Source organism: Panicum hallii, chromosome 3 (assembly GCF_002211085.1).
Source record: "Panicum hallii strain FIL2 chromosome 3, PHallii_v3.1, whole genome shotgun sequence".
Lineage (NCBI taxonomy): Eukaryota > Viridiplantae > Streptophyta > Magnoliopsida > Poales > Poaceae > Panicum > Panicum hallii.
This window is the reverse complement of record NC_038044.1, coordinates 277,976-289,251: the sequence shown is the minus strand read 5'-3', so window position 1 is coordinate 289,251 and position 11,276 is coordinate 277,976. Positions and strand designations below refer to the sequence as shown.

The 11,276-nt window shown below is 46.9% G+C and overlaps 2 protein-coding genes across 4 annotated transcripts; both read right to left on the bottom strand.

Moving 5' to 3' along the window:
* Positions 1 to 2,760: 2,760 nt before the first annotated feature.
* On the bottom strand, positions 2,761 to 6,992 carry LOC112884795 (probable protein phosphatase 2C 73). Of its 2 annotated transcripts, XM_025950368.1 has the most exons (6): positions 5,934 to 6,992; positions 4,951 to 5,340; positions 4,556 to 4,673; positions 4,238 to 4,461; positions 3,268 to 3,695; positions 2,761 to 3,184 (listed from the first exon to the last, which is right to left on the bottom strand). In XM_025950368.1, the coding sequence occupies exons 1-5, from the start codon at positions 6,111 to 6,113 to the stop codon at positions 3,282 to 3,284; spliced, it is 1,326 nt and encodes a 441-aa protein (XP_025806153.1). In that variant the 5' UTR covers positions 6,114 to 6,992; the 3' UTR covers positions 2,761 to 3,184; positions 3,268 to 3,281. The 2 variants fall into 2 exon arrangements, with proteins under 2 accessions (XP_025806153.1, XP_025806152.1); XM_025950367.1 differs by having other exon boundaries at positions 2,761 to 3,695.
* Positions 6,993 to 7,132: 140 nt separating this feature from the next.
* Positions 7,133 to 10,767, bottom strand: LOC112884794 (F-box/LRR-repeat protein 3-like). Of its 2 annotated transcripts, none has more exons than XM_025950364.1 (8): positions 10,012 to 10,767; positions 9,524 to 9,652; positions 9,274 to 9,378; positions 8,792 to 9,188; positions 8,584 to 8,713; positions 8,211 to 8,505; positions 7,869 to 8,120; positions 7,133 to 7,545 (listed from the first exon to the last, which is right to left on the bottom strand). In XM_025950364.1, the coding sequence occupies exons 1-8, from the start codon at positions 10,693 to 10,695 to the stop codon at positions 7,486 to 7,488; spliced, it is 2,052 nt and encodes a 683-aa protein (XP_025806149.1). In that variant the 5' UTR covers positions 10,696 to 10,767; the 3' UTR covers positions 7,133 to 7,485. The 2 variants fall into 2 exon arrangements, with proteins under 2 accessions (XP_025806149.1, XP_025806151.1); XM_025950366.1 differs by having other exon boundaries at positions 8,792 to 9,185.
* Between the last annotated feature and the right edge of the window lie 509 nt (positions 10,768 to 11,276).

Below are 11,276 nucleotides of genomic sequence, written 5' to 3'. Positions count from 1 at the left end.
GCAAAGTATAAATCGGTCTTTCATTGCACTGGTACATAAAAAGGGCAATCCTCTAACAGCATCTGATTTTAGACCTATTTCCTTGCTCAATTGTTCCATCAAGCTTATCACCACGATTTTAGCTAACAGGCTCTAGAAAGTGATCAGAAGCATAGTTCATCAGAATCAGTATGACTTTATCAAATCTAGGACAATTCAAGATTGCCTAGCTTGGTCTTTTGAGTACTTACATCTTTGTCATAAATCCAGAAAGGAGCTGGTCATTCTCAAATTGGATTTTAGAAAAGCATTTGACAAAGTAGAGCACCAGCTAATGCTGCAAGTAATGAAGCACAAAGGCTTTGGCCAAAAATGGCTGCACTGGATGGAAATGATCTTCCAGTCTGGGACCTCTTCAGTCCTTCTAAATGGAGTGCCCGGAAAAGAAATTCACTGTAAAATTAAGACAGGGTGACCCACTCTCTCCCTTACTATTTGTGCTCGCTGCTGACCTCCTTCAAACCCTGATTAATAGGGCTAAAGAGCTTGGACATATAAGTTTGCCACTGCCAACAAGAGCAGGAACTAACTTCCCAGTCATCCAATATGCAGATGATACACTAATTATAATGGAAGCATGTGAAAGTCAGTTAACTCATCTGAAAGAATTACTAGATGCATTTGCATCTTCGACTGGTCTAAAGGTTATTTTTTCAAAGTCTGTCATGGTGCCCATTAATACTAACCTCCCTTGCCAACTGTTTGGGTTACTCTACTGGTTCCTTGCCATTCACTTATTTAGGCTTGCCACTGGGAACAACAAAGCCAACAGTGCAAGCGTTCATGCCACTGGTGAAGAAATGTGAAACAAGACTTCTAGTCACTTCCAACATGCTATCACAAGCTGGAAAATTAATTATGGTTAAATCCGTCATCTCTTCACTTCCTACCTTCATGATGTGTTCAATGAAGGGTGTGTTCGTTTCCTGGGGTCTAAAGTTTAGAGGGGTCACATCAAAGAAAATCTTGTCATTTAGAAGTATTAAATAAAGTCTAATTACAAAACTAATTGCAGAACCCTAGTGCTAATTCGCGAGACGAATCTAATGAGGTATATTAATCCATGATTAGCGGATGATTACTGTAGCATCACTGTGGCAAATTATGGACTAATTAGGCTCATTAAATTTGTCTCGCAAATTAGCACCCAGCTGTGCAAAAAAATTTATAAACAGATTTTATTTAATACTTCTAAATAGCAAGATTCTCTTTGATGTGATGGGTCTAAAATTTAGAGGGTAGGAAACGAACAGGGCCGAAATTGCCACTATTGCTTATGGAGAGGTTCAGACATCAACTCAAAAAAGCTACCAAAAGCAGCTTGGAAACTAGTCTGTCTACCTAAAGAGGAAGGAGGTTTGGGAGTTCTTGATATCAGAACTCATAATGATGTACTTTTGCTCAAAAGCTTACATAAATTCCATAACAGAGAAAATCTGCCATGGGTCAATTTGATATGGGAAAACTACTATAAGAATGGCAGACTTCCAGTGCAGTTAAGAAAAGATCTTTTTGGTGGAGGGATTTACTTAAATTATTGGACCTGTATAAAGGAATGGCATCAGCATACCCCATGTCTGGTTCTACCATATACCTCTAGGATGACATGTGGGATGAAGTTCTCCCAAAGATTACCTTTCCTGAGCTCTACTCATTTGTCCGGAACAAAAGCATCACTCTGCAGAAAGCTAAATCTTTGCAGGATCAACTGCATAGCATATTTCACCTCCCACTTTCTGAAGAGGCTTTTGTTCAATTTCTAGAGCTCCAAGGACTATTGCTCAATCTACAGAAACTGCAGAGAAAGATACATGAAAATATATTTGGGGATCAGCAGAATTTTCCTGCTCAAAGGCATACAAGCACTTGAAAGGACATGTAGATATTCACCGTGCATTCAGGTGGCTTTGGAACTCATCTTGTCAGTTAAAGCATAAAATCTTCTTTTGGTTGATATTACACAACAAGCTAAGCACAAGAGGTGTTTTGAGAAGAAGGAACATGACTCTAGAGAATTATAGTTGTGCTATGTGTGATCCTGGAGCAGAAGAGACAGTGGAGCATCTCTTTTTAAAATGTTCATTTGCCATTAAATGTTGGAGCACGTTGGGCCTGAATAGTGTCCTTAATCTAGAACCTCTACAGATATTGGAACTTTTCAGAAACAGACTGCGGGTACCCTTCTTCATGGAGATTTTGATCGTTATGTGTTGGTCTATATGGATCTCGCGCAATGCTCTCATCTTTGAGACGACAGCAAAAAAATGTTAGAACAGTCCAAATCAATTTTAAAGCTGCATTTTCTTCAGTAATACATAGATCCAAGGCAAAGCATATACAAACCATGACAGCTTGGCTCCATATATTTGTAATATAGAATCTTGTAACTTTTCTTTATTAAGATATCTGGTAGGGATCTCCCCTCCTGTTTTCTAAAAAAATAGAGATAGATGATGCAGATTCATGCTTGTTGCTTGCTAACAGCTTTGTGCTGCTGCTGCTGCTGCTGATGAAAGCAGCTCATCCGATCCTTTAGGGTTCAAGAACTCGACGTTCGTCGCGTCATCCGGAGGACATGTATGCACGCGGTCGGACATCGACACGCCGGCGGAGGACGATGCCGGCGGCGGCCGTCGTTGGCCGTCGCCCGCGCAAACGGGGCCTCTACAAAAAAGGAAAGGATCGGCTCGGGTAACTGGGCCTCATATTCCTTATCTAAAATAAATAAATAAAAAACTGGGCCTCATATTGGCGTATCGAATCCTGACCATACTCTTTAGATCCGACGGCTCTGGATAGCTCAGCCCGGACGGTAAATAAAATACCGTCCAGGGTCTGGACGTCTCGCCGGCTCCTCCGCGCTCCGTGTCAGGCGACCACACCGATGCGGCCAAGTAAGATTAGTTCACCGGCGAGGTGTTCTCCGGCTAGGAGCGTGCGAGGGTCCTTCTCGATGGCCGTCGTGGCTGACCGCACAACAAACAAACCGCCGGCGATGGTTCTGCACCCGCACAACGCCGCCGCCATCTCCTGCTGAGAATCATGCTGATGGTTTTGCAAGCGAGCTGATGAATCTCGAGTTACAGCATGCTGCATCGTCGTCTCAGCAGCAGTTAGGCCTACCGCTCCACTTCATCTCAACAACCTGAATGCGACGCGGCATCATGTCAATCCAATCCTAAAATCATTTCTGCCAATTAAAAGCTCGCGGCCATTGCATGCTCCCACCATGAAAAAAATCATCAATCCCGGTCGTCGTCGTCTTCATCCATCAGCGAATTCGACGACCGCCTCCGCCAGCTGAGCACGCGCCCGATCCGAGGCAGCCTCATCACCGAGTTCGCCCGCGCCACACCCTCCAGGGCTCTCCACACCGTCGTCCCCTCCTCCGACGCTTCAACGCCACGGCCGCCGCTCACAACCTTGCGGAAGCTCCCCGTGAACGAAGATACGGCCTGAGGCGCCTTCTCGTCGGGACGAGAGGCCGGCCGGTTCAAGAAGAGGCACACCACCGCGCAGTCGTCCACCATGGACGTCGGGTACTTGCGCCGCCATGATCGGACCGCACGGTCGATCAGCTGCCTCGCGGCCTTGGAGGGGTCGCTGGCTGAAGACACAATCTTCACCACTTCCTTGTTCGACAGCATGTCCCAAATCTGCATTTTTTTCATCATCATGCTGTGCTACTATAGTCTAGCAATATTTTCTGTATTCTCTAGACAAATCAGATGTATAGAATAATGATTAAATAGGTGACGGTGATGTATCGGTTTCAAGCGTACAGTTAGCAATCGCTTTTAATTTATCATAAAGGCTTTATCCTACTACTTAATCACACCCAATTTGTAGTAGCCCTGAAAAGGTGCATAATGGAATCTTTCTTTTTTTTTTTAAACAAGGCGGGCCACTGAAAATGGCTACAGAAATGATTTTCCAGCTAGCGTAAAATAGAACTTTTGTTGCTCATGCTAGTGTAAAAACATATTGTCCGAACAAATCGTTATCAGCTAAACCTATCATGAAATAAATCGATGACAGAGAAATGTCTTTTCAGTTAACAGTTTCTATTGTCAGTCTAATCATAAAAGGGATTTATGCTATTTTGTACCCAGAACATTTGGAATACGATTGCAAAATTCTTCTTAAAATGAAAGTGATGGAAATCTGAAATTGTCAATCAAATAAATGAATTTATTACCCCATCAGTTGCAAGCACCAAGAACTCGTCCTTTTCAGATAACTTCCTGTAGTAGACTTCAGGTGTACAGATAAGGCCATGGTTCTTCAGGCAGAAGTCCCCAAAGGCCCTTGCCATGGCAAGGCCTGGTGCATCTTGGTCCGGCAACCACATTCTGGGCACGTCTGGTTCGTCATCCATGGCGAAAACTCGCCCCTTGCAATCCAGAATCCTTGCGAGTTCACCTATCGCCAGTGCACAACAATGTACAAATGCAATCAAGAAAGATACACATATATTTCAAGAACTGAGAAATGAGATGTTTAGATGCTAGCTCACTTGGAAGATCTGGCTTCAAGTCAGTGGTCAGTTGGACTGCGATCATACGGTCCTTGCTGTCCCGGGTACAAAGAACAGCACGCGAGTCACCCAAATTGGCGATAATCAAGTGATCACCCTTGACATGAGAAGGATAATTGGGGAACAGAATAAGATTTATACTTTGGTTATGTTGCTCTATGGATAATTGGGAATACAGTAAATAAAACAGGGCTTCCAACTCAGCTAATTCAGCTCATGCTCTTTCGTAATCCTAATTTTACTGTGCACCAAAAGTAGTACAGGTTTACTGAGAAAAAAAGAAAACACAAGAGAATATATATGTTTTCGGGATTTATTATTACCAGCACAATAAGTTGCAGCTTGCAAGCTTGTAATAATAGTAGCATTAGTACCTGCCTAACAACAGTGACTGCTGTGGTGCCACTGCAAATGCAGTCAATTCCTGAATGTTGCCTGAGCTCCTCATCCACCTGATCAAATGCCTTCACAAATACGTTCTTCCAAGTTGAGAACAGGAGCTTCTCATCGGTTGTATCATCACTAAACGAGGTGGAGTCTGACTTGTCACAGGAATCCAAATCTGTATTGCTTGAGTGGTCTTCTTCAGTTGTGAGCTTGGAAGTATGGGTTGACGGATCTTCTTCTTCTTCAGTTTTCGGCTTCAAAGCAGAGGATAGTTTCAAGGGAAGGGTGTCGCGGACACGGCGAGCAACTTCTCGGCCAAGAGGGCCATGCCCATCAAATACCCCGCAGAAGATGTGGCCTTTGTGGCCAGCAAAGTCCTAAGCATCTTGACACAATTGTGACACATCAAGATTAATCGAATTATTGTGCATATAAAAGAGAAAGGCATTATGTACTTGCATTGGAGATGCTAATAATGTAGTACAAGATATGGAGGTGAATTCAAACATTCAGGACATTGGTGGGCAGTAAAGGTAGTGAAGTACATAACTTGAGGCAAATTTTAGTTTGTAAAAATTCATTTTTTGTTTGCCCCCCTTCCTACATATTTCATTAGGCAGTAAATTTTAGTGAAGTACTGGGTAGAAAAGCTTGCAACAACACCCAGAAACACAGGTGGTTGGAACATTAGGTGCATTTCAGGTTGCCGTAAGTCGAGATGGATCCAAAGGTGCATTATTGTTAAACAAGAAAACAAAGTTGCGGATGCAACGGTGTGGGGGAAAAAAAGAGGGGAAGAGTTGTGGATGCAAGTTGCAGTGGGTAAGCAAATTAAAGTTGGCATGGTAACAGTAGCAGCACCATGCCTTGTGGCAGCTTGTGTGACGCCAAAACGAGACGTACTTACAAGGAGGCCAAGGGAGAGCTCGCTAGGCCCTCTGGGCGGTAGAGAGAAGTCATGGGTGTTCACCTGGGAGACGGTCATGGCGTCCTGGTTGGCACCCTTCCAGCCTTGCTTGGTGTGCATGGAGACGGCGGCGCTGGTCCAGAGGTGGCGGTGGAACAGGTCGTCGTGCATCCATGGGAATCCTTGCTCGCCGTCGTCGAGGTCCCCTGCTGGCGCCTTGGCCTTGCTGCAGCAGATCCCCATTGTTGCTGTTGGCTCTCCTCCCTCTCCCTCCTGTCCTGTCCAAGGAGCAGCAGGAGCCTTGCTTGTTTAATGGAGGGGAGGGATGTATCTCTGGTTGGTTCTTAATGTGGGTGGGGTCCCGCATTAATGAGGACGGGTAGGGAGTAGTGAGATCATGGAACGGACGGAATGGTGGCAAGGCATCACGGACGACGGAACGGGCGGGCATACAAGGCTACCAGGGAATGGATGGGGGCAATGGCAAGCAAGGAAGAAGGACGTTGCTGGGCAGCAGCTGCCATTGGCCGGTGGGTACGATGTTGAGAGGCCCTCGCTTGAACAACGCTTCAGGCAATTCATTCCCCTGCCCTGCCGGCAGTCCAGTCCTCCTGGAAGCATGCCGATGGAGATGCCATCTCCTGCATTACTAGTTCTACTACTAAAGAACGGCAACGGATCGGAGCATCGTCCGACATCCAGCAGGCTCCAGCCATGGTCGTCAGCTGTCACAATGCTGTCCATGGCCGCCTACCTACCTAGCTGTCTCGACCTGCTTTGCCTAATTGCATTGGCATTGCACTTGCGGCGAGAAGCCTGCTCTGCTCTCGCTCCCTACCTTTCCGTGCCACTCTGCCTTCAATTCAGTCTGTGTGCTTGAATGGCAAAACCAATTTCCAACAACACCTCCAAACTTGAAGCATCATGACATGTGCCTACTCCTCCTACGACTTCCTTTTCAATACTTCCGCACAAACTACAGTACCCTCGAGACTCATTCATACATCTGGACTGTGCAAACCTCCTCTGGTTTACTGCTGCTATTTGACGACTCCTCATTCTTTTCCCCTCCAAAACAGACTTAGTAAGCAGAGACAAGACATCACTTCAATACAAATAGGCAGTCAGGCAGATATATCCACAAGCATGTTTCAGTTTCGATTCCAAACACACGCAAGCCACTTAATTCCAGCATTCCAATCATCATGCACCGGCCATGACCATCACACAAGCAGTGCAAGCCATATCATCACACAAGGCTCTCATCACCCAAAATCATCCCTTCAATATGAATCTCTTCCATTAATCTCTATATGCTGCTATACATATACAACGAGAACTTCCTGATTTTGTTTGACAAAATTTTGACCTACTCCCTGGTTTGGACACTTAACCAAACAAAAGCTACTCTTGTCTAGTATACAACATCAGCATACCTCTCTTCATACTGAAGTATTGTCACAGTACCTCGCCAATTACACTACAAAAATTTTAGCTCGTTCCTTAGGCTTCCCTTCTTGTGACTGTTGCTTCCAATAACGAAGCCAGCCAAGAATCCATCCATCGCCACAGCGCATGCCCTTTGCTTCCCACAATTGCCACACTTCAGGCCTTCTCATCGTACAAGAACATCTTGTGACTGCTGCTTCCACACATCACAAGGTTCCACCTCAACCTGCACAAGACCTCACCTATTATTAGACACTTTGGCGTTCACAGGTTTGTAATTTTACTAAACGCAAATCCATCCAACGCTAAAGCTAATAAGAGGGCGGTGCTATGTTCATTTATTTTTCAATACCATCTAAAACAAAAAGCGAAGGCACCACAATAAAGGGGGGCATAACCTCCTTGACGGTTAAACATAACTGCACAGCAGAATGGTTTCATAGAACTAGTTTTTCTCAAGTTAACACACAGTCTTGCCGGTGTGATGGACACAAGGATCCAACATAATTCAGGGACATACAGGCAAGGTAAAAGAACAATGTACAATACCTTAAATGGTTTATTGATCCACTGGAAAATACAACCCCGCGCCTCAACATTTTTTAGCATATGAGGAGGCATCATGGATTTGAATGCTTCATGAAGCTTCACTTTTGTCAAACCACCACAGACCATGAGAGCAGCTGTCAAGCCATTAGGTGTAATACCCGCTAAATGTACAATGGTCATGTTCTGCAAGCCACATATGCTAGAAAGTGAAAGAAGTCCAATGTCGGTGACCGAACAGTATGACAAGTTTATCTGCGATGAGACATACGTGCTATCAGCACAACTGAAAGTAAAAACACATGGTACTATTAGATTTCAGTTTACAGGAGAAAGAGCTAATACCTGACGGAGGCTATGAGAGAACTGGGAAAGGTAGAGCATGCCCACATCATTAATCTCAAAGCATTTCTTGATATCAAGCTTGGAAAGCAGCCTGCAACCCATTGCTATTTCTGAGAGCCCAGCAGATGAAACCCTGGGGCAGCCACGAATCTCCAATGTATTTAGCTTTGTGCATTTTGAGAGGGACATCAGTGAACGGTCTGTTATTTCTGTACAGTAGGATAGATTGATAGATTCTAGCATTGGACTGCCTTGAGCAATCTGAATAACCCCATCATCACTAATGCCTCCACACCTGAAACAGAAACTACAAGTCAGCTTAGCGAGAAAACAAACCAAAGAAAGAAAACCACAAGGCACATCTAGTAATGACCTGTACAAATCAATGTCTCCGAGTTTTGGGCAAGATTTTCCAATGTGCATCAGACCTTCATCACTTATCCTCAAGCAAATACCAATTTTTAGGCTCAAGAGATTGCTGCATCCGGCGAGAGCTTTCAACCCTGCACAAAAAATATTCATAGTCAACTTTATGTCGATTTGACAAAAAAAAGTATGTCAATAGCCAGTTCAGTAAGTACCTTCATCATCCAAATCACTGTCAGTAAGGTCCAACTCTTCCAAGTGAGAACAGTTCTTCCCGATCAGTTGGAGTGCTCCACTTGAAACATGGCTACAAGACTCCATCCTCAGAGAGATGAGGGAAGTGCATGAACTAGTGATGGCAGCTACTGAAACATCAGTGATATTGCGACAACAAGTGATGTCCAGCTTCAGCAGGTTCTTTAGTTTTGACACAGCAAAAGAGAGTTCAGTATCTGTTACTCCAGAGCACTTGCTCAGACTTAACTCCCTGATAGAAACACAAGAGCTTCCAATGGCTTTTAGTCCATCAGCCATGAATTTGCAGCCTTCCAGCTTCAGCATCCGCAGTTTAGTAATCTTTTGGAGACTTCTCCCCATAGAAGGAGTAACCTGCTACAGTAAGGGTGTAAATTAAGCTTCAAGGGCTCAAGTTATGCCCAGATGATACAACAATATGACTAAATGATTAGCTACTTACAGGACAGCAGTATGAAAGATCCAGTTCCAGTAGATTCGGTATTGACTTCACTATGGATGAAACTCCCACATCAGTGATATTCTGACAATGAGACATATCAAGAACCTGAAATGGTACAAACATGCAAGGTCAGTAAGCAGAGTTTTGTGCTACTATCAAACACATGTTTTAGTACAGCATGACTAGTTCAGAACTTCAGATCAGGCATCTACAGAGTTCAGAACCTAATAGTGTCAACATGACTACTAACCTGTAGTGATTTACTGCATTCTTTTTCAAGACTGCCAAGAGCATCATCATCAATTCCAATACACCCCACCAGTGTCAACACCTGGAGATTGGGTAGCTTCATGATGGCAAGAAAGCTCTCTTTTGTGATCTGCAAGGCAAGATATGTTTCCATTAGTTGAGCACGGTATGATAGGTGCGTCTGGTACTCACGGGAGTGCAAGAGAAACTGAATCTATGGCCACACAAAATGTAGAGACGAGAAGACAAAACAAAATTGGGTACCAACACTTGTGATCCTTTGTTGCATAGATCAATTGCTATGTATCGATAAGAGCACTTGCAGATCAAGAATACTATACATACACTGCTGTGGTCCGGTGGATTAAGAGGGGAGATCCCATGCCTTGATATCAAGAAAATTACAGTAGGCGGAATCAAAGACAGAATTTTCCGCCGCCTTGATCCAAGCAGAAAGGGTGAAGAAATCAAGAAAGCTGCGGCGCTCACCATGGTGTAGGAGAGATCCAGGCTGGTGAGTTTCTTGCACTTGAGGGCGAGGAGGTGGAGCCCCAAATCGGTGAGCCCAAGGCACCACTTGAGCGAGAGTTCCCTGAGGTCGGGGCAGCCGACGGCGACGCAGCCGAGCCCCATGTCCGTGAGCGGCTTGCAGCGCGAGAGAGACAGCCTCTGGAGGGTCCGCATCCGCGCCACCTCGGCCGCCGCGGCGTCCCCAAGATGGACCCCATTCGAGAGGTCGAGGTCGGCGAGGTCCGGGCAGGCCCCGGCGAGCGCGGCGAGGCCCGCGGCGCCGAACCCCCATGAGCGGGAGAGGTCGACGGCGCGGAGGGATGATCCGGATGGGGCGGCGGCGAGGGCGGCGTCGGGGACGCGCGCGCAGAGGGAGAGGTCGAGGCGGGAGGCGGACGGGTAGCGGGCAAGCGCGGCGGGGATGAGGTCGGCGAGGAGCGGGCGCAGGAGGCGGCGGTGGCGGGACTCGGTGGCGTGGCATGCGCGGGAGGCGAGGGCGAAGGACTTTAGCGCGCGCGGGTCGGCGGCGGCGACGCGGTCGAGGACGAGGAAGAGGAGCTCGTCGGCGAGCGAGTCCAGAGGGGGCGCGGTGGCGGAGGTGGGGCCGGGAGCCAGGGAGAGGCGGCGGCGCTTGTTGTTCCGGTGGGCTGCTGCTGCGGCCATGGGCGATTGATGTTGGTGGATTCTTGGTCTGAATCGGAATGGAGGGAGGGAGGCGGAGAATGATGGCCAGGCGACGACGCAACAAGAATAACTAACCAAGGAGAGAAGATGTGATGCCGAGAGTGCCCCTGGAACGTGTTGTTCTGGGCGCGGCGAGTTGCGCTTGTGTTTTCCCATGTTTGCCCCTAGGCTCCTGCAGGTTGGTCTGCAGTCAGCGGGGGTATTATGGGAAATCGACAAGTGGCATGGGAATCTGATTGGAGAGAAGGTACGGTACGGAGGGCGTACCTGCGGGGGTAGAAGTGGAAAAGGGGAAAAGAGTGAGGGAGGAGTGGAGTGGGGAAGGACGATGCGGGGGAGGACGAACGAGGACTGCATCGTACAGCCTGCGAGTGCGGACGGGTACGAAACGCCAAGCCTAAACATACCGGGTGCTTGGTGTACCCGTGCGACCGACACGTGGGCCCCGCGCCTGGGACTCATTGGAATCAGAGCGTGAGTAGAGCCGGCGACGCGTGCACTTACTCTAGAGAGTTGCTGACTGGTCCCGGCCTCCCCGGGGGCGGGGGCGGGGGCGGGGG